This window comes from Eubalaena glacialis, chromosome 1, assembly GCF_028564815.1.
Source record: "Eubalaena glacialis isolate mEubGla1 chromosome 1, mEubGla1.1.hap2.+ XY, whole genome shotgun sequence".
Taxonomy (NCBI): domain Eukaryota; kingdom Metazoa; phylum Chordata; class Mammalia; order Artiodactyla; family Balaenidae; genus Eubalaena; species Eubalaena glacialis.
This window is the reverse complement of record NC_083716.1, coordinates 120,729,067-120,748,934: the sequence shown is the minus strand read 5'-3', so window position 1 is coordinate 120,748,934 and position 19,868 is coordinate 120,729,067. Positions and strand designations below refer to the sequence as shown.

At 46.5% G+C, this 19,868-nt stretch overlaps 1 protein-coding gene across 2 annotated transcripts in view; it reads right to left on the bottom strand.

The window, feature by feature from the left end:
• Positions 1-19,868, bottom strand: part of CCDC93 (coiled-coil domain containing 93) — an 87,259-nt gene that overhangs the window by 19,175 nt on the left and 48,216 nt on the right. For both annotated transcript variants that reach the window (XM_061183230.1, XM_061183238.1), the window contains 7 exons: positions 10,869-10,985; positions 9,073-9,135; positions 5,446-5,519; positions 4,251-4,332; positions 3,296-3,367; positions 1,961-2,014; positions 418-480 (listed from right to left, as the gene is read on the bottom strand). In XM_061183230.1, the coding sequence (XP_061039213.1) occupies positions 418-480; positions 1,961-2,014; positions 3,296-3,367; positions 4,251-4,332; positions 5,446-5,519; positions 9,073-9,135; positions 10,869-10,985 (525 nt within the window). The remainder of the gene's footprint in view (positions 1-417; positions 481-1,960; positions 2,015-3,295; positions 3,368-4,250; positions 4,333-5,445; positions 5,520-9,072; positions 9,136-10,868; positions 10,986-19,868) is intronic.

The window sequence follows — 19,868 nt, the reverse complement described above, 5'->3', positions numbered from 1 at the left end:
GCAGAGTACAAGTTTTACAATTCTTTTGTTAAATATATTCCTAAGTGCTCTGTTCTACTGTAAATAAAATTTTCTTAATTAAAAAAAAAAAAGTACTGGACAAGAACATTAGACCTCTAATCTTGGCTCTGGCACCTTCCAGCTGCTTGTACTTCACAGATGTGAGTCAATTTCTTCATATAGAAAATGAGGCTAATAGCTACTTTCCACCCATCTCAAATCAAACGAGATGATGGTGAAATAACATACCAATGTGAGGTGTTACAACCAACATAATCCACTGAGCTGCACTCCAGATAGAAGAGCAAACAGCAGCTTTCCCGAGTCTCTCCAGCTCTTAGATGCTGAGACTTTCTACTTCTGCTATAGGCACACAAGCCTAGTTAAAGGCATTTATTGGCTCTTGTTTTCACTCACCTGTAGTAAACGGATCTTGTAAAGCTTCTCTTTCTCCATATTATACCGTCTGTCTAGGTCTTCCTGAAATTGGAAAAAAACACAATTGTCTGGGAATAGGAAATTTTCATTTTTTGATGAAATCTTTTGAAGTTGAACAGTTTTTATATATCTCCCTCATCCTGAGGCTCCAAATTTCTTTTTTCAAATGGCCAAGTTCAGGGTCGGGTCCTAAGTCCTGTGAGACCCTTGACACTCTTTCACATCACTTTATAACAACTCTTCCTTCTTCCGGGACCCAGGCTGCATCCAGGGTTCTTAAGTGAAGTATCCCCCAAGTCCACATGCCCTTTCCTCCCACACCAAAAAAAATCCATGAGGAGGAGGAGACAACCGTTATTTAAAAGCCTGTCGTTCTATGTCTCTGTGTTTGGAGATGATGATGGCTTGCTTCCTATGTTTGTTTAGACCTGCACCCTCCAATATGATAGCCACCAGCCACAAGCGGCTATTTAAATTTACATTAACTAAAACTTAAAAATATTCAGTTTCTCAACTTCCCTAGCCACGTTTCAAGTGCTCAGTAGCCACATGTAGCTAGTGGCTACCATATTGGACAGCATAGATAGAGAACATTTCCACCACTGCAGAAAGGCCCTTTGGACAGAGCTGAATTAAAAGAGAGAAACTAGCCCCTCACTGAACCCAATGGGGTAAAAGACATGGCTGGATGGTTTGCTGAACTGGGGAAAGCTACAATAGTGTCAGAGATGCCCCTTCCCCCCTGTGTGCGTGCACGCGCGCACACACACACACACACACACACACACACACCCCAGCTCCTCCATGGGGAGGAGCTGCAGGCAAACCTCAATAGCCTTCACCATGGGAGTCCCGAAGCTCACTCTCTAGGAGCCTCTGAGGGCACGAAGGGAAGAGAAACCCTAAAGGAGGAGAATGTGAGAGGCTTTCCTGTTTCTCTCTTCCTTCTCCTCTTCCTTTTCTATTCCTTTCTCCTAGAAGCACCTGTTTAACAGGGGTCCGCAAACTATAGCCCAGCAGCTAAATCCTACAGCCCTCGGGTCAAATTCGCCTCTGTGCCTAGTTTTGTAAATAAAGTTTTACTGGAATGTAGCCATGTCCTCTCTCTTATCTATAGACTACGACGACCACAGCGGAGCTGGCCCACAAAGCTGACAGTATTTACTACCCAGCCCTTTACAGGCTGCTGACCCTGGAACACAGTCCCCCCAGAGAGAGCTCTCTCCCTGTGCACTGCTCGCCCCTCGGAGCCTGGGCTGTGACGGGCACGTGTGGACCACACAGGCCTGTCCCCTTCCCGGCTCAGATGCCAGGGTGGGGACGGCATGCCTTGTGCCAGGTGCCCACCATCAGGGCCGTCCCCGGGAGGTCCTGCTCCACCCAAGGGGCGGATGCGTGAGATGGAGCCACGCCCCGAGAGCCGGAAGACAAGGAGGTGGCCGCAGACAGGATGAAAAGACGAGTGAGAAGCTGCCACACCTGCAGAGGACAGCGGTGGTCCTGAGAATGGGCAGGTACTTACGTTGTGCGTCATCGCAGGGGTTAGGGCACCATGCTGCTCTCCCCCGGAGAGGGTCTGCAATGAGGAAAAGTAAAAAAAAAAAAAAGAAAAAAAATGTTTCTGAGGAAAGGGATGGGACAGAAAAGCTGAGGGTCCAGATGTAGGAAGGGGGCGGGTGGGCAGACCACGTCTGAACAGGGCGCAGCCTGCACACGAGCCCCAGATTTTAAATTGTTCTTAAATGCCTCTCAGCCACACACTAACAAGCTAAACTCTGTCTTTGAATGTGAGTCAATCCCTCTAACAAGCTGTGACTGCTAAGAAGAGAAATGCCGTCCTGAAAGTCTGTGATTTGTGCAAACCCAGAGGCTGGCTGAGCTCATGTGAGCCTCCGAGCTCAAAGTCTTAGAAACAACTGGAAAGGCTGGATGTGGGTGGGTGGTCCCAGGACACCACCCACTGCACGGCCACACTCTGCTATCCCCGTGCCAGTCCTCACGGCTGTGGCTGGAGTGGCTCAACCCATCACGATAGGGAGGTGGCACCTCTGAGGCCCATTTCCCTGCTGAGCAGGGCAGAGTGCCACACAGCCCTGGTGGAAAGCATCTGGACTCATGCTGGCTGCTTGGACAAGTCCCCTCCCCTCTCTGAGCCCCAAATTCCCCATTTCCCCAAGAGAGAGGGCGCAGTCGATGGGGTCCAAAGCCACACCCAGCTCTCACATCTTAAGCACAGGGAGTCTCAGCAAATAAGCCTTGAAAGGAGTGTGAGAAGGGACAAACCACAGCGATCCCTACAATCTCATTTGGTGAGAGAAACAGACTTATTTTTCTGCCCTTGTCCACACTAGCTCCTTGGAAGATCAAGGCCTCTGTTCCGAGAGCCAGTGGGCCGTGTTCCTGAGCCCGGAATGCTCCCGTGCTGCCAGAGCCCTGACCTCACATCCCGTGCTGCTCTCTGCTGCCTTCCTGTGTCCCCGGGCAGGAGTGCAGGGTGAAATGAGCAAACTGGCACAGAATTTACAGGCAAATGGGACGAGTGGGAACAGAGCTCAGGGAGCTCCTGCAAACACCCTGTCCCTAACAGAGGGGGCAGCCGGGCTTGTGACCCGTTAATTCTTATCTGGAGTTGCTGCTGGCCACACCCATGGACGCTTTAACCCATAGAAGGAAGACAAAGGACAGGGACAAATATCTAAGAAAACTACTTGAGAAATGTGTGTTCAGAGGACCAGGCTGAGGAAAAGTCTGGTCTTTTTCCGCACCAGACTCTTCCCTGTTGAGTCCTCTAGAAATCCTTTCATGGTGGAAGTCACACAGTCCCCAGCAGACTGGAGCACTCCTCCACAGCCCGTACCTTTTCATCTCTTCCTGGAGCCCTCTCAGCCTTCAGGGTTTCAATTTCCTGCTGCAGCCGTGCCATCTCCTCCTTTAAAAGTAATATGAACATTTGTAAGATTTGGACAGGCTAGTAATCGGAGGTAATTATTTACCTTGATCTAGAGTCTTTTTTTCACATTTCGTGAGTTTATGTGGAGACAGGAAGTCCATTAGGCAGTAGCTCCCCAGACCCCTGATTTTCAGCCTGGGAAGGTTAACTCAGGAGGATACAGGCAGCTGTACCTCAGTCAGAAGGCACCTTTCTTCCTAAAGGGCAGGCGAGGCTCGCAGTAACCCCTGGGACACGGAATGAATGAGTGGCTTAGAGCCCGGTCCAAGCCTCCTTCTCGGTGCCAACCCTTCTCCACCTTTCCTGGGACCTTGCGGCCCGGAGCCCTGCCTCACCAAGGCACTCCTCCCCTGCCACCCGGCCCTGCGCAAGTCAGACCAGCTTCCGGATGCCTCTGGCGCCACGGCGGCCTCTCCCCCTGGACTCACACACGACTCAACTCCCTTTTCCTGCCTCCCACGTGGTCACCTGAGCACGTGCCCGCTACCGGACCACGAGGTCTCACGTGGCAGAACACGGAACACACAGACACGCCAGGTCTTCAGGGCGGCCCTGGTCTCCTAAGATGCTATGCCTTTCGCACTTTGTAAGACTTTTCTTTTCAGTACATTTGTAAATTAGGAAACATCGTTTGTTAGACTGTGCTCCCAGTCCGGGGGTTTGGCACACCTAAGTCATTTGCGGTGTCCTCGGAGGGCACCTACCGTAGTCCTCTACTCCTCTCACACACTGCCGCGTGCCCGCCTGGTGAGCCTGCTTTTCCGACCGCACCTGGACAGGACCCTCGGCAGCACAAGGGAGGGAAAGCAGGAGATTTTACAAGAATCTCGGTTAACGTCTGCCGACACCGAGCAACACTTACTCGACAATGTGCTTTAAACTCCTGTTCCTGACTTTTCAGATTTTCATTCATGGCTACAAGGGCTCTCAAGTTCTGCAGGATGCTGAAAAGAAAAGACCAAAAAATGACTGACTTGCAACAAACTATTATGATTTTATGAATCACAGGGAAAACCAAGACCCCAGATAAAAAGGGATTTCTTTCTTAATTTCCTTGTCTCTCCCAAGAGTGTCTAATGGGCTTCCCACAAATGGTTATGACTGCCCTTTAACTGACATTATTATTCATTTATAAGCCGAGCCCATCAGGCCACATCCAAACAAACACTAGAGAATTCAGCATTAAAATGTCAGCTGCAGAAACAACAAGGAGTTCCAAGATTACTGTATATTTTTAATGACACTAATTCCTTAACAGACTCAGAGCACAGACAGTATCGTAATTTTAATTCCCATTTTTCATTTCCCTTCTGAAAGGAAACGAGTTGCTTAAGGTCATTAAAAGCACTAATTTGAAATTTAAAATGTCAAGTATCTAATAGTACTTCGCTCCACATCATGAAAAGAGGGTTTCTAATCATAAAGCCAAGTAATCTGTAGGTATTTCATTGCTAAAAATATCCACCAAACCCAGAACTGCTCAATCTGTCCCTGAAGCATTTTATTATTTCATGATTTCACTCAAGTGAGTGACACTTGGGAGATTTCACCACCCAAACAGTTTGGTGCTAAAACGGTCAAATGTAAGTGATTATATTTAATTTAAATTGTCTAAATACAATTAATTGAAAAACAAAACAAAATACAAAAACCCAGCAGCTGTGTCTTGGTCAAAAAAGACTGTACCTTCACTCCGAAAGGACAGGGCTAAAATGTGTGCTGTTAAAACCTGGTAACAATGGTTGATTCTAAGGGAGGGGGGTAAGGGCGGGAGGAGACTTTTTGGCGCATGTCCTTTTGAACCTTGAATGTATTACTTAGTTTTTAAAACAGAAAAAACAAAGCAAAACGCAAAACGAGCTGCTCCTGACCCCAGGGGGAACTGGGGGTTAGAGGAGGCCAACTCAGCACCCCCTGGGCAACAGGCACGCCCCAGACCAGCGGAGAAGTAACTGAGCGGCACGGGGCCAGCAGCAGTGACCCCCGGCTCGTCAGCCCTGTGCTCAAACCACCAGATACCTTCACGGAGAAAATCAGCACATGCTGAAACCTCTTACCCTGGATCAGCTTTGGCTTCTACCTTCTCAAGGGCGGCCTGTTCTTTGTCCAGTTTCTCACCATAACTCTTGAGCTGCGAGAGACAAGGAGGCACGTTGGTGGGACAGGAGATGTCCCCTCCTTCCCGGCTCACACCTGCACCCCTTTCCTGACAGCCCACTGGATTTGGCTGTATGTTGAGAAAATAGGTGGACGAGAGGAAGAGGATGGGGGTGGAGGGACAGCATGGAGAGGTCAAAACCAGACCCTTCTTGACACATTCTGTTGGTAAATGAGACCTTAAAGGCAATACCTATAAATCACAGCAGCAAATGGGTGGAAAGCCAAAAGTAATGCTGACAGCAGGTGCCTTTCAGTAGGAAGAGGTAAATAATAACAGTGGCTGTGAGAGACAGACCTGGGTTTCAATTTCAGGATACCACTATCATGGCTGCTTGACAGGGGCAGGGTTAAATCTCCCATCTTGAAAAATTCCACTTTCTTTTTCTGAGTCAGACAGTTGGGGATTTTAAAAAAGAAATTTTAAAGAAACTCAGATTTTAATTTTTAAGGTGTGCAGATCTATCACACAATAGAATACTAAGCTGCTATTAAAAAAAGAAAGAATAAACAGCTCTTTTATGATGCTCTCTAACATCTACTGTTGGTTGAAGAAAACAACATATAAAACCATGATTCCAATGTGCTTGCAAAGTGTATAAAGGAATGTATACGTTGGATGTACACAGGTATAAAAGAACCTACATGTTATTTGTATATGCATGAAAATTTTCTGAAAAGAGTCACAAGAAACTGGTTATCCTCTGGAGAGAGTAGCTGAATGCTTGGGTTACAGGGGGACACCCTTCATACTTTTTGAATTTGGAACCATGTGAATGGGTTACCTATTAAAAAAAAACAAGTTAAAGAAGTTCTAAGAGCTCTAGCTGAAAATGGAAGACCAAACACAAGCTGCAGCAAGCTCCTCTTGCCTCAAGTCCTAAAAGTCCAGGCGATTCTGTTGGATACAGGAGTTGGGTACCTCGGGGACAAGGAAGATGGCAGCAGAGAGGAAGGGCCTGCGGAGGACTGCCGTGTGGGCCCAGAGGATGCAGGCAGGCCCGGGGTGCAGGGCTGGGGTCTGCATCACGACGAGCCAGCGGGCTACGCAGTGAAGCCTGGCTCCCTTAACCCAAGAGCTGGCGCATGGGTCCCAGAGGCAGGGCAGCCCCCAGAGAGCTGGCAACACTCGGCAGCAGAGACGGTGCCCCAGCCCCGAACATCAGGTACCACTGGCTGATCCCACCAAACAGTGGGACCCACCCTTCCAGAATAGTCACTGCATAAAATGGACACAGAACCCACACAATTGGTAACAGAAAATTTCAGAATCAACAGTAAGCACACCATGAAGAATTATCAAACATTTGAAGAAAGATATAATCATAAAAAATGTATCAATTCAACAAATGAATTCTGATCTGAAGGAATAGTTTATAGATCAAGAAAAACTTCAGACACAGTTACTGCCCTCAGAGAGGCAGGAGAGGATACTGCGTATTTAAAACAGAATGAACCTCTCACGTACAAAATCAAAGCTGTGATTGCTGAAATTGAAAGCGCACAGGCTAGAACCTGGGGGCCTCCGCTAACGCAGGGGCCTGCGGCAGCCCCCATCCCCCAGCCACACGTCAGGGCTCCCATCTGTCCTCTACCTTCCGTGCTCTGCTTCACTTTTCCTAAGTTTACTGGGAAGGCAGATCTTCCCTGTTTTCCAGTGCTACCAGGTTACCCTGCAAGGCAGGTTTTGCTGAAAAGGTAAAACCTGGGCACACTGGCAGGAAAGGGCTCAGCGTGCCCATTCCGCCCAGTCCTCGCCTTGAACAGATAAGAAGACTGAGGCCCAAAGGCAAAGTTCATTACTACTGATTCAGGTTCACAGTGTTCAGTATTCTGACCAAATCCGTCTTCTATATAAGTTGTTCAGCCCTAGGTTTTGGATAGCCTCCCATGTTTCTAGATGGGAATCAGTGTGACTGCCCTCCTAGACAGCAAGCTCGCTAAGAGGTCACTGGTGCCAGACTGTTAGCAGTGGAATCCGAACGGCCCCTCGGCTTTAGTTTCTCCAGCTGCAGAACAGGGATATCAACGGTGTGCTGCCAGGGCTGTTATGAAGATTCAATGACTAATACAAATGATGTGCCCAGAGCACACCCAGCACACTGTAATGTTAGCTGCTACTGGTATGTGAGGACAGGAAGACTATCTCCTATTATTGACTTAACTCATACCTTCCTCCTTTCTAGCACGTGTACGGGGCTCAAAAAATATTTGATTTAGTGTTTAATACCAAAAGTGACTTGATAGCCATTCTGGATTTATATCCTAAGACATGTAAGTGTTTTGGGAAATTGATATCAAGATGTTTTGCCTTTCATCTCTTCCAGATTGTTATAGAAAGATGGATCCACGACTTGGCAAACTTCAAGCTGGGGACTGTGTAGCATGAAAAGTAAGACAGCCGCAGGGATTCCACCCCAGGAGTCTGCCATCTAACCCAGAAGGAATGGAGTCACAGAATAGTGTAAAGAAAGCTGATGTGTCCAAATGCAACACAGGCATCTTTAGAAAGAATTTTTTGAAAAATTCCTCTAATTGTCATCCTTGCGTCTGCCCTTTTCAAACATTCTGACAATAATTGAAGCCACCAGTCCAGCTCAGAATTACAAAGCTTTGTCGGGTTTATAGCAAAGCAGTGAACTAAGTGCTGCATACTGCTAGAGAAGTGACAATTTTAAATGGGCAAATTTCATGTGAAATTAAAAAAAAAAAAATAGGGACTGCCTTGGCTTCAGAGATGCCTTTGAAGGCCAGTCCCGCTTCCACGTGGTCCAGAAGGCACTAGGTGGGGCCCTCGCGGCAAGGCCCTTGTGAAGTACAGCTGTAGCCCGAGCACCAAAATCACAGTGGGGAGCGCTCTTCAGACCTGGGTGAGGATTAGCTTTCCGTGGAAACAGGGACAGAAGTAAAAAGAACTAAACTCCTCGCGTGACAGAGCTGGTATCACCAGTTTGTTTTCCTCGCCTGGCTTCCGAGGCAGTCGCAAGCGGGAGGTAAGTATGCTGTGATGCTGACGGAGGACGGCACGGTTGCCATCTGGGTCAGGACACGGACCACGGGGTCAAACAGACCCACAGCCCCTCTTCCATTCCGCCTAGGAGATCACCGGCAATTGTGAACAACAAATTACACCCTCTGTAGTCGTGTCATCTCACAAAAAGAAACCTTCTCACTCTCAAGGAATCCAGTGTTCTGGAGCAGGGGCCCTTTACCGTGAATGACCCACCGTGTTCTTCAAAGAGGCCGCCCTGCCTGTCAGGCCCACTGTCCTCAGGAAGCTTCCCTGACCCTTGCAGCCCATGGCGATCTCTCCCGCCCAGACTCTGATGGCTTAGAACACGGCAGTGTGGATAAACTGATGGCTCGAGTCATGCACTACCGTGTGACTGTCCTTTGTCCCCAGATGGACCTGAGCCCTGAGGAGGGGATGGTGACCCCTCCACACGGAATGATGATGCAGGCATCCCATCAGCAGTGCAGGTCAAACGACTACCAGCAAGACCCATGGAGGAAGGAAACCTGCTCACCTCTGTCAGGGTTTTCTTTTTTTCCTCGTATCTGGCTTGTAGGTCGGAATGACTTGCCTGCAGCTGTAAATGAAAGATAAAAGACATCTGTTCTCATTTGATCTTCACAATGGCACAGATATGGGAGGTATCCGCATTTCACAGATGAGGAAAGGGAAGCCCAGAAAGATTTAAACTAAACAAATATGGACGTTTTTGACTCAATTAGCACCAACTACATGTCAGGTGATATACTAGGTTTTCTGCGTAAATCATAACAGTGAATCCTTACTAAATTCAATGGACGAAGACATTATCCTTATTTAACAGACGAGGAAATAAAGACTCAGAGGGGTTAAGTTACTTTACTAAAGTTTCGTAGCTGATAACTGATAAGGCCTGGGTTCAAATTCAGGTCTGACTTCTTTGTATGGCTACAATCACTTCAGTTAACAAACTTGCCCGTTCACAGGCTACAAACTGCATTGCTGCACTCGAGAATCTAGCATAGAATTTGACTGGATGGCAAACAATGCCAGATAGAAGAAAGGATTCAGGACTTCAACATGAAGAGAAACAAAATGAACTACCTTTACTGCTCCAAGTTATACAATTGTAAATTTATATCTCAAAAATGTCATTTCCCTTTTCCTTACAAAAAAGGTATATCTTTTTTTTTTTTTTAATTAATTAATTAATTAATTTAATTTTGGCTGTGTTGGGTCTTCGTTTCTGTGCGAGGCATTTCTCTAGTTGTGGCAAGCGGGGGCCACTCTTCATCGCGGTGCGCGGGCCTCTCACTATCGCGGCCTCTCTTGTTGCAGAGCACAGGCTCCAGACGCGCAGGCTCAGTAATTGTGGCTCACGGGCCTAGTTGCTCCGCGGCATGTGGGATCTTCCCGGACCAGGGCTCGAACCTGTGTCCCCTGCGTTGGCAGGCGGATTCTTAACCACTGTGCCACCAGGGAAGTCCCTGAATGAGTTAATTTTGAAAAGCACTTTGTAATTACTCTAAAAAAACCTCCTTAGTAGACATTACTATTACTGACAGAGAGATATCTGTGATAAAATAAGTGAAAAACAAACTCAATTTTTATAACCAGACAACCCCCTCTCCCCAGGTGAATGAGCATATATAAGAGCTTGCAAAGCCTAGGAAACAGTGGGTTGCTCTAGGGAACGGGACTGGGCGAGAGTACAAGGGGATTCCCATTTTTAACTTCACACAGTTCTATACTATTTTGTTTATTTACAGTGAGCTTGTATTATCCCTATAATTTAAATTTAATGAGCTGAAGCATTTAAATTTATAAAGACAGAAGAAAATGATGTATTTGTCTAGAGCATGTCTCCTCATCACTACCTTCAGACCCCTGAAAGCAGAGATCGTCACTTGTTCTTCTTTCACCACCACGGCCTCGTTCAGTGCCCAGCACAGCGGTGCTCAGCTAATCTTTGTGAATTGATAAACGCTCTTCTTGCCCTGTGATCTTCTTCTAGAACAGAGGTTGGCAAATATTCTCTGTAAAGGGCCAGACAGTCAATACTTTAGGCTCTGTAGGTCTCAGTTCCGCTACTGGAGCTTGAAAGCAGCCACAGAACATATGTAAACAAATGAGTGTGCATGTATTCCAATAAAACTATTTACAAAAACAGGTGGCGGCTGGACTGCCCGAGGGCCTGCGAGTGTCGACCCCTGTTCTGGAATCTCCTTTTGACCATTCTGACATGGAGATCTTAACTCCTTCCCCAGTTTCTCGCTTCTTGAAGAATGGTTTTATTTTACTTGAGCAAAATTATGAAAAGAAAACACTCACCTCTTCCAGTTGTTTGGTCTTCTGCAGAATCTGCTTGTTCAAGGAAATCACTTTATGACGATGTAGTTGGGAGGTTCCTAATTTTTCTGGACTTTCTTCAGCTGACAGCTCAGACTGCTGTGGGAAACAGACGGAAGCCCCAAAGGATTTAATGAGCCCGCCCCAGGGCATTGAGACAGCCCTGTCCCTGCTCAGTCCGGGCAGAACACTACCGGGCAGCCGGTCACAACCAAGCCAGCGGGGCCCCGGGGTCCAGTGCAAAACCCAATTCAGAGAAGAAGATTTTGACCCAGAGACCAAAAGCCCTATCAAGAGAGTCTACATTCCTGGCAGTGAACAGCATGTGCAGAAGCACAGGGATATATAACTGCGGTTAGGTTGATATCACATAAGCAATAGGTTCTCATCAAAGGGTCTCAAATAGAGGAATAACATGGTCATCTTAGTATCTTCATTAAGACCATTCTGCAGTTATCAAGAATGATGGGGGCTTCCCTGGTGGTGCAGTGGTTGAGAATCTGCCTGCCAATGCAGGGGACGCGGGTTCGAGCCCTGGTCTGGGAAGATCCCACATGCCGCGGAGCAACTAGGCCCGTGAGCCACAACTACTGAGCCTGTGCTCTGCAACAAGAGAGGCCGCGATAGTGAGAGGCCCGCGCACCGTGATGAAGAGTGGCCCCCGCTTGCCGCAACTAGAGAAAGCCCTCGCACAGAAACGAAGACCCAACACAGCCATAAATAAATAAATAAATAAATAAATTAAAAAAAAAAGAATGATGAATTGATTCACTTTCATCAAAGTATTATAAATATATGGTTAAAAAGTTTAACCATTTGGAAGCACTTACAATGAAAAGAAACAGTCTCTCTCTCACCTTATTCTCCCCATCCACGGGCCCATTTCTTATTTCTATTCCTCTGGTGTTCACAGAGGATAGATTTGAGAGGGGTGAGAGTTGCTGGGAGAGGCCAGGAGGAAGGTCCTGAAATTGTGTAAATGAGGAGGGGATGGAGAAGAAGGGCTGGACAGGACGTAGAGACTGTCAGGACGGGAGGTGAGGAAGGGAGAGATTTCTGGTTGGGGTGATGAGGTGAACGCAGCAACATTACCAACAAACCATGCAAAGAAGGGGGCAGCTCAGTGCAGATACTGAAAACAAACACTTGCCTCAAGACCCCAGAGAGGGAAGTCCCAGGAACAAGAAAAAAGAAGTTTGACCCTATTCCAATAGGCATCTTTAAAACACTTCTTGGGTGATCACAGAATAGACAGCTTCATTGACCAGCCAAGGAACACCCATTATACCCACATTGCCTTCTTTACTGGAAGTACCCCAATTCCAAGCTAATCACTGATTTTAAGCCCAAGCACAACGAAACTGTATGAATATCTGATTTTCCCTGCATGTTTTAACAGTGATCATGAGCTTCAAAGTTTTGGAAGATTTACCTCTGGTGGAAAGAAACAGAAAAGTGAGGAGAAGAAACTGGATGGTACAGTCACCACTTACCTTGGTTAAGGATTTCTCTGAATAAGTCAGAGGCACTATTAATAGAGGATAAGTTTTTTGCTGCTTAATGACTCTGGAGGTGGGAGTCAACCAGCAGGATATGGCTGCATAAAATGGCAGGAAACATCACTTTCTATCTTGTGAGCTGCTAGGCCATAAAGGAGAACTAGGCATTACAAAATAGCTAGGCTTGAGACCTGGGATCTTTGGAGAATGTCAACTAACACACTCCAGCTTATCTGAATTTCTTCAAATTGGAGTTAACTTTTAAAATGCAATTAACTTTGGGCACATCAAGATATTTACAACCTGTAGTCAAGGGAAGGAGAACTGTTCCTGAAAATTATTCGAGAGCATAAAAAAAGGGGGAAAAGGAAAGAGCACTCCCTCTTGATTTTCAAATCACTTGTCAGAAACATAATTATAATTAACTGATTATATCTCCTCCACTTTGACTACATCATCCTGAACTATGTTATCAATTTGGCCACTTTTGTCTGTTATATTTTAGTAGCTTTCTTCTTATAGTTCATTTCAGATTTGGGTTTTAACATCCAGCTTAGATTCCTTGATACTGATTTCCAAAATGTCACTGGCATATCCTCAGAGCGTTCTGCTTTACTAGCAGAATTACATAAACCTTCCATCTCATGATTTATTGATGTTTGAAATGGAATTAATTCCCCAATCATAGGAACTACCCCACGTGGTATGTCTCTATGTTTGATGTCAGGATTATCTTGAGTGCCCTGACCTCCTCTGGCTGTCTCTCTGGCTTTGGATCAGGTCAAGCTGTGGGCAAGCAGGCTCCAGGGGATCCACGTCTCGGTCACCTCCCGGTGAGACCTCCTCCGGTCTGTGGGGGTGAGGGGTAGGCACATACTCATTCAGTGCTGTCCTGCACCTTTGGCATGAGTTGGATGATGTCTCCAACTCTTGGCATGCCTTCCTGCTGAGAAACTGCTTTCACGGCCAAGGTCCCAAAAGAATGAAAACTGCATTTCCCACCCAGCTTCCACACCCTCTTATCAGTGTACCTGGCAACACGCACAGCTTTGTTTAAGACTATGACCTTTGACTTCACTTCCAAGAACCCTTCTTGCAGGAAAACCAGTAGCTAGCTTGCAACCTGGAAAGAGGACTTCCAGGCTAGCTGGCTATTCCTCCCCACTACCTCTGCCTCTCTCTCAATTTAAATTTTTAGCCACATGGTCCCTTAAGATCCTTTCAGGGGGTCTTTGAGGTCAAAATCTTTTTTGTAATGATACTAGGATATGATTTTCTTTCACTCATTCTCTCATGATTGTACGGTGAAATTTTCCAGCTGTTATATGACATGTGACGGTATCACTGCTCTGATGTTAATATGTAATGCATTTATCATTGTTATTTGTCAATGAACTAATATGTAAGTTTTTAGGACCTCCTCAGTAATTTTTAAGGGTTCTTATAGGGTCCTGAAACTAAAAATTTTAAGAACCATTACTTTAAGGGGCTGGCTCTCTTGGGAATCTACTCACTGACTGGGGCAGCCTCATTACCCTGACTCCAGCCAATGCAGTGGGCCCGCCCACGATACTGAGAGGGGAAGCGCTTTCTGATTCCACCCTCACTAGACAGCTGCTTCAACCAGCCAGAGAGAAAATACTTGTAGTGCACCGAAAGGATGCTCATGTCTCCATACAAACTTACTATTCCATCTCTGTTATGACAGTGTATGTCCCAAGCAAACATGGGGGCTTTCAAAATCCTTTCTCTTGCTGCTAGGTAGCAATTCTCATTGCTCTGTGCAGCCCCTTAAACTTGCATCTGCAAAGCACTAATGTACATGTCAGGCTATTAAGTGCCATTTCCACATCTGACATTTCTCCAGTGCAATTATAATGAATAATATGCACATGAACAGGCCCACAGTACATATAAATTTGTGAATTCCTCCATTTGCCTGAGTCTAGAGATGGTGCTATGCAAACTGCTTTATTTAATGGGAAGTTATTTTTGTAACAGAAAAAAATCATTTATTCCAGAGCTGAAACTGAAGAGAGTTCTTAACCTAGTCAACGGAAAACTGATTGCTCTATATTTCAAACACACTTTTTATTAAGTAACTGAAACTTTTCATTTCTTTCAAATACCCTCCTCAAAGCCAAAAGAACTAGACCGATGAAGGCAGAAACAGGTCTTTGAAACAGTATGGCTCATCTGACATTCTGTTCACTGACAGTCACAGTGGGAAGAAAACTAAAGATCACCAAGTTGGATCCTAAAGGATGAAACAAAGTTGGACAGATGGAGAAAGGAGAACGGGCTTTACAGTCAATCCTGGACAGAAAAAAATTAAGCCCCTGGGGTATATTAACTGATTTTTACTTGAAAAGCCCAACATCTCTCAAAGAATGCCAACCATCTATAAATATTCCTTTGTGTTTACATTAGAGCAGGGGCTAAAGTGCCAATCTAATTTTGTTCAACAATTTCAGATTAAGAACGTGCTTTCAAAACCACAGCGTGGATTAAGATGACTTCTAGTGCAGATTCAATGTTTTCTAATAACTGACAGATGTTTGCAATTTCTGTTCTTAGGGGAACCAGATATAAATGTCACTCGATAATATTAGTCCAGTTCAAAATAGTAAATTCCTAAGAGAAACAAAAAAATGATTACTTTAGCTAAAACTATATACTTTCATAATGAAAGAGACCCAAAAGGTTATCTACATATCAACCTTCCTAATACAGGAATCTCTCCTATGTCATCCCTCTCCCATTCCCCCACTAAAATATGGCTACTAAGCTGTCAATAATAAAAGATCCTTATCTCATGAGGGTGCCACAAGTTCTCCATACTGAATAGATGAACTTCAGTTTCTGGACCTTGACAAACCCTCCCACTGAAAACAAGTAAACAGACAATATAAAATATTTATTTTTTTAATCTTAAAGAAAAAAAATCTATGCACTAGCAAGAATGTAAGAAATCCTAAAAGGCCAAAAAGTTAGTAAAAGTGGGAATCCAAGAGGTAGGTGTACCCATGGAGGTTGGCTTTTTTCTTGAGAGTACTTGCCAAAACCAGTTGATCTCAGGCTTTGATTTTTACAATTCAACAACTGCTTTGCATAATCCTTGACACAGATGTAGGAGGAAAAAAAAATCTGCAATGAGATTCTGTGACAACAGATTTGCCCTCATGCAGTTCTATAATCTAAATTCACACACTACCTGGATGGTCCAAAAAACCTACAAGTCAAGACTATGTGTACAATGGGCCTGAGCTGGGGTGTGCCCAAATGCGTGTCAGAGCAAAAGAAAATCCTCTCTGGAAGAACAGAGCTTCAACTCTAGGTCTCAAAGAATTTCTACAGATAAATTTCCAAGCAGTATGAACTGACAGTCAAAAATCAAAAGCACACATGAAGTCAAAGCATCATGAGAAAAAGCTGGCAGAAACGAACAGCAGAAACGGACCTGCAAACTCACACACACATACCCATTCCTCCCAGAAGCCACAGAGATAAAGTGTAATCACTCTCGTGTAACAGTCCAACTTTTCTAACCAAGAAGCATCCACAGCTCTGTCTTCTCTCCTTTTCATAATAAGATGTCGGCTCCTTTCACCATCTTGGCTATCCCCTGGACATACCCTAGCTCATAATCCTTTACGAGCATTCCCAATGCAATCTGAGCACTGCAGACAGGAAGGGGTCATTCACTTTCCCTGATCTACACTCTGCTCCCATTAATGAAACCAGATACATAAATGTGCTTTTCAATATTCTTGACTCCCACTAACGAAGTCCCATGAATTTCAAAGACCCATATTCATGTAAACTTGCTGAGTCCAATGCACAGCTCTGGGTCCCAAGGTGAGCAATATAGTCTATCTGCCCAGAATGCAGCTAATATTTAGGAGGTGTGAACAAAATCCAAAACCTCCCACTTTTACCCCATGAACTAATGTCAGGTCGGACGGCATCCTCATCAAATCCTTAACTGGTATGACTGATTTTTCTGAAATAAAATAGTTCACTCTTACCTTCCTTAAAAAATGAATTTATTTGTTTGGGCTTAACATTTCAGTCTAAGATATTTTTGAATGTTGATTCTATTCTCCAATCTATTAGCCACCTTTTCTATTCTAGCTTTAAATGACGTTTAAATCTGACGAAGCTAATTCCTATGTCTTTATCCAAACTGATAAAGACCCTGAAAGGTATAGTTATGCTGTGTGACTTGAGACAATCCCCCCAGGTCAACAACTCATTAGCTAGTATCATTCTCTTTGCTGTTAGTTTCTGTGTTACATAACTCAGAATTTAGGAAATCTTGGAGCAGTTTGGAGACACAAACATATTAGCATATTCTCTCCAGATATACAGGGTTCCTTCATCTCCAAATTCTGATTGTTTTAAATCTCTCTCCCCACCTTCCTTTGTTTCATCAGCTAACCTTTACTGGGGCACAGTGATAGGCACTGGAAACGTGGGAAAAGACACAGCTCTCACGGTCTAGTCAGGTAACACCCGCTCATCCATAAAGGTGCTGTACCCGCCACATTCTCCCCAAGCCTCCATCGTGACAGAGCAAGAGAGAGTTCTGAAAGCTCTTCTCGTTCCTTCTTCTTCCTCCCTTCCTTTTTTCCTTCCTTCAGCAGATGTTTATGAAAACCCCATTACGTTAGGCACAGGGCATGTACAATGCACCCAGCCCTGGCTGACAGCACACATTCTAGTCCTGGGAGACAGGCAGAGACAAATGAAATAGTGCCTCGTGAGCAGTGCTACGAAGGAGACGACAAGGAGCTGACCCACACTTCAGAGAAAAGCCTTGGGAAGGAGAGGCACCCGTAACTACGGGCGAGTATTATTATGTGCCAGGCAACAGGAACACAGAGATGAAAGATGAAATCTTGGCCCTCCAGAAGTTTACAGATCTGGAATATGACCTGTCTAACATCTGTGACCTTAAGTGAAAAAATGAAGCCTAGAAGGAAGGGGCTTAAAAATCCTCCCCGACCTCGCGACCCCCCCCCGAATCCCAACCTGGGTTTTTCTATCTGCGGCCACAGTAGAAGGGCCCTGAGAGGGCACCTCCTCCCCTGTACCGCACTTCTTCCCCAACCCTATGTGCTAATGCTGCTAGAAGAAAAGTTTTTCGGGTGGAGTCAGGTGATGAGATTAGAATCATTCATACCTAAGCTTATTAGAAATCACACTGGTTCCAGCTCAGCTCAGGACAGATTCTCTAACGAAAGTCAGGGTCTCCTAGTTGCTAAGCACCCCCATGACCTTCTGATGCAGGCAAGGTCCCTGTGCTGGATAGGAAAGTTTCCAAAACCTATTGAGAAAACAGAATTTCCTCCACAAATAAGTCCCCTGATGACCCCAAATGCATCTCACCTTAAAATAAGATCAAGATGTTGACAGTCTTCTGGCTAGGATGTTACACTCTGGAGAGCTGGATGAGAATATTTTAATGTGGCATTTTCCAGTGATATGAAGAGCCACTCACATACCCCAAACAGAAAATCCCCCCGTTTTTAGTAGCTTAGGTGTGACTGTGTGTGAGTGCTTGGGCTGCGTCAGTTTCTTTTTTACTTATTTCTGTGGCCAGTTCCCAACAGGACCCGGCCTCTTCACTCCACTCAGCCCAAGTGGGCAGTCAGACAGTGGGAGAGTCTAAAGAGGCCTGGTCACTGCAAAGCCTGGGAGGCAGACACTAAAGATGGCCAAGGAGGCCGTCACTGCTGCCCCCCTGAGGACACTCCACCCTGCCACAGAGACAGGTTTCAAAGTCAGACAGTCCTGTATGCAAACCTGGAACTTATTAGCTACACGGTAGCAGACAAGCTACTTAACCCCTCTGATGATCATCCCATCTGCAAAACAGATATAATAGCACACGCTTACGTACTGAGCACCAACACTGCCAGGCGCTTGGTGAGGCTCCGAGGTTACAGAGGAGAGTAAAGTGTGGCCCACGTACACATAAACAGGTAGCTTCAATTGCATGTGAGTAAGTATCAACATAATGATGCAGGAAGGCAGAGGATTACAAGCAAGGAGGCAGCATGCTCTTCTGAAAATTAAATAAGATAGTGGTACAAAAAGTACCCGGAACGGAGCTCGATCAAGATGGTGGAGTAGAAGTGGAACTCACCTCTCCCATGAACACATCCAAAACACACCTACAGGCGGAACAGTTCTCACTGAAAACTAACTGGAAACTGGCAGAAAGACTCCTGTACAACCAAGGCTGTAAGAAAGATCCACACGGAATCGGGCAGGAAGGGAAGAAAAGCAATCAGGTCGGGTCCCCTGGGAAGGGACTCAGAGGAAAAGGGAGATTACATGGGCGGAGATCCACCCTGGGGAGTGAGCAGTTCAAGCTGTATGTTGGGCTCCCCGTTCCCGGGGTCCAGCACCGGGAAGACGAGCCCCTCGAGCTGACTGGAGCGCCAGTGGGACGGACAAACAGGAGGGCTGTGGGAAGCCTGCACTCCGCTCGTGAGAAGCATGTCTGCGGTGGCTTGCTCTCAGGGCAGGGTGGAGGGCGGACGGAGGGCTGCTCCAGTGGCTGCCTCGTTTCCCACCCCGGCATGTGCCCCAGCCTGAGACACATGAACACCCTAGCCCGGCTTACTTCACATCGCAGCTCCACAGTGGACTGAGGGCCGTCACGACGGGGGAGAGAGCTCGGCCACTGCTGGCACTCGCTCAGCCAGCACATCAGAAGCAGCCCTGCTCTCTGACGGCACCTGGACTCCACAGCCCCCACCCCGATAGAGACCGAGAGCCCACATGGGCCCCATCTGCCTGCGGCATGGCTCCACAACAGGGCGGGGGAGGCAGAGGCTGGGGGCAGGGGCTGGCTGTGAGGGACAGAGAAGACGTGGCCCCGAGGCTGCGTCGGAGCAGGGTGGGAGCAGCCACTGCGGTGCTTGCACAGGCGGCTCAGGGAAGCAGCCCTGACCTCTGTCTGTGGCTAGGTCGCCACAGCCCGCGCCCCATCATGAGCTGAGAGCCCACACAGGCCCCTCTCGCTCCAGCACTGCTCCCCCGTCTGGGGCAAGGGTCCCAGTGCTGAGAAACGGGAGAGCACACACTTAAAGGGAACAGAGCCGGCTTGGAGCCAACCCTCAGGGCTTCTGCTACAGCAACTGCGGATCTGACCCTGCCCCTGATAGGGCAGTAACGGCCACAGAGCAGAGGGGAAGCCTGAGCTCACAGCTGGCTCCAGCTTTAGCCCCTCCATCTATAGCTCCACCTTCTACCAAGGTGAGAGCTGCCAGCACACCCTGAGGAAAGATGTGACTTGCTTTGAGGTCAAATCCAGCTCTCCCACCAAAGGCAGAAGGCAAATGTAGTCTGTATAGGGACACTCCCACATAAGGACACCCTTCAGGACTGTAACAGATAACTACTGTTTCATGTAAGTTCATAGAGGCAGAGAAAGTTAAGCAAAATGAGAAGGCAGAGGAACTGGTCTCAA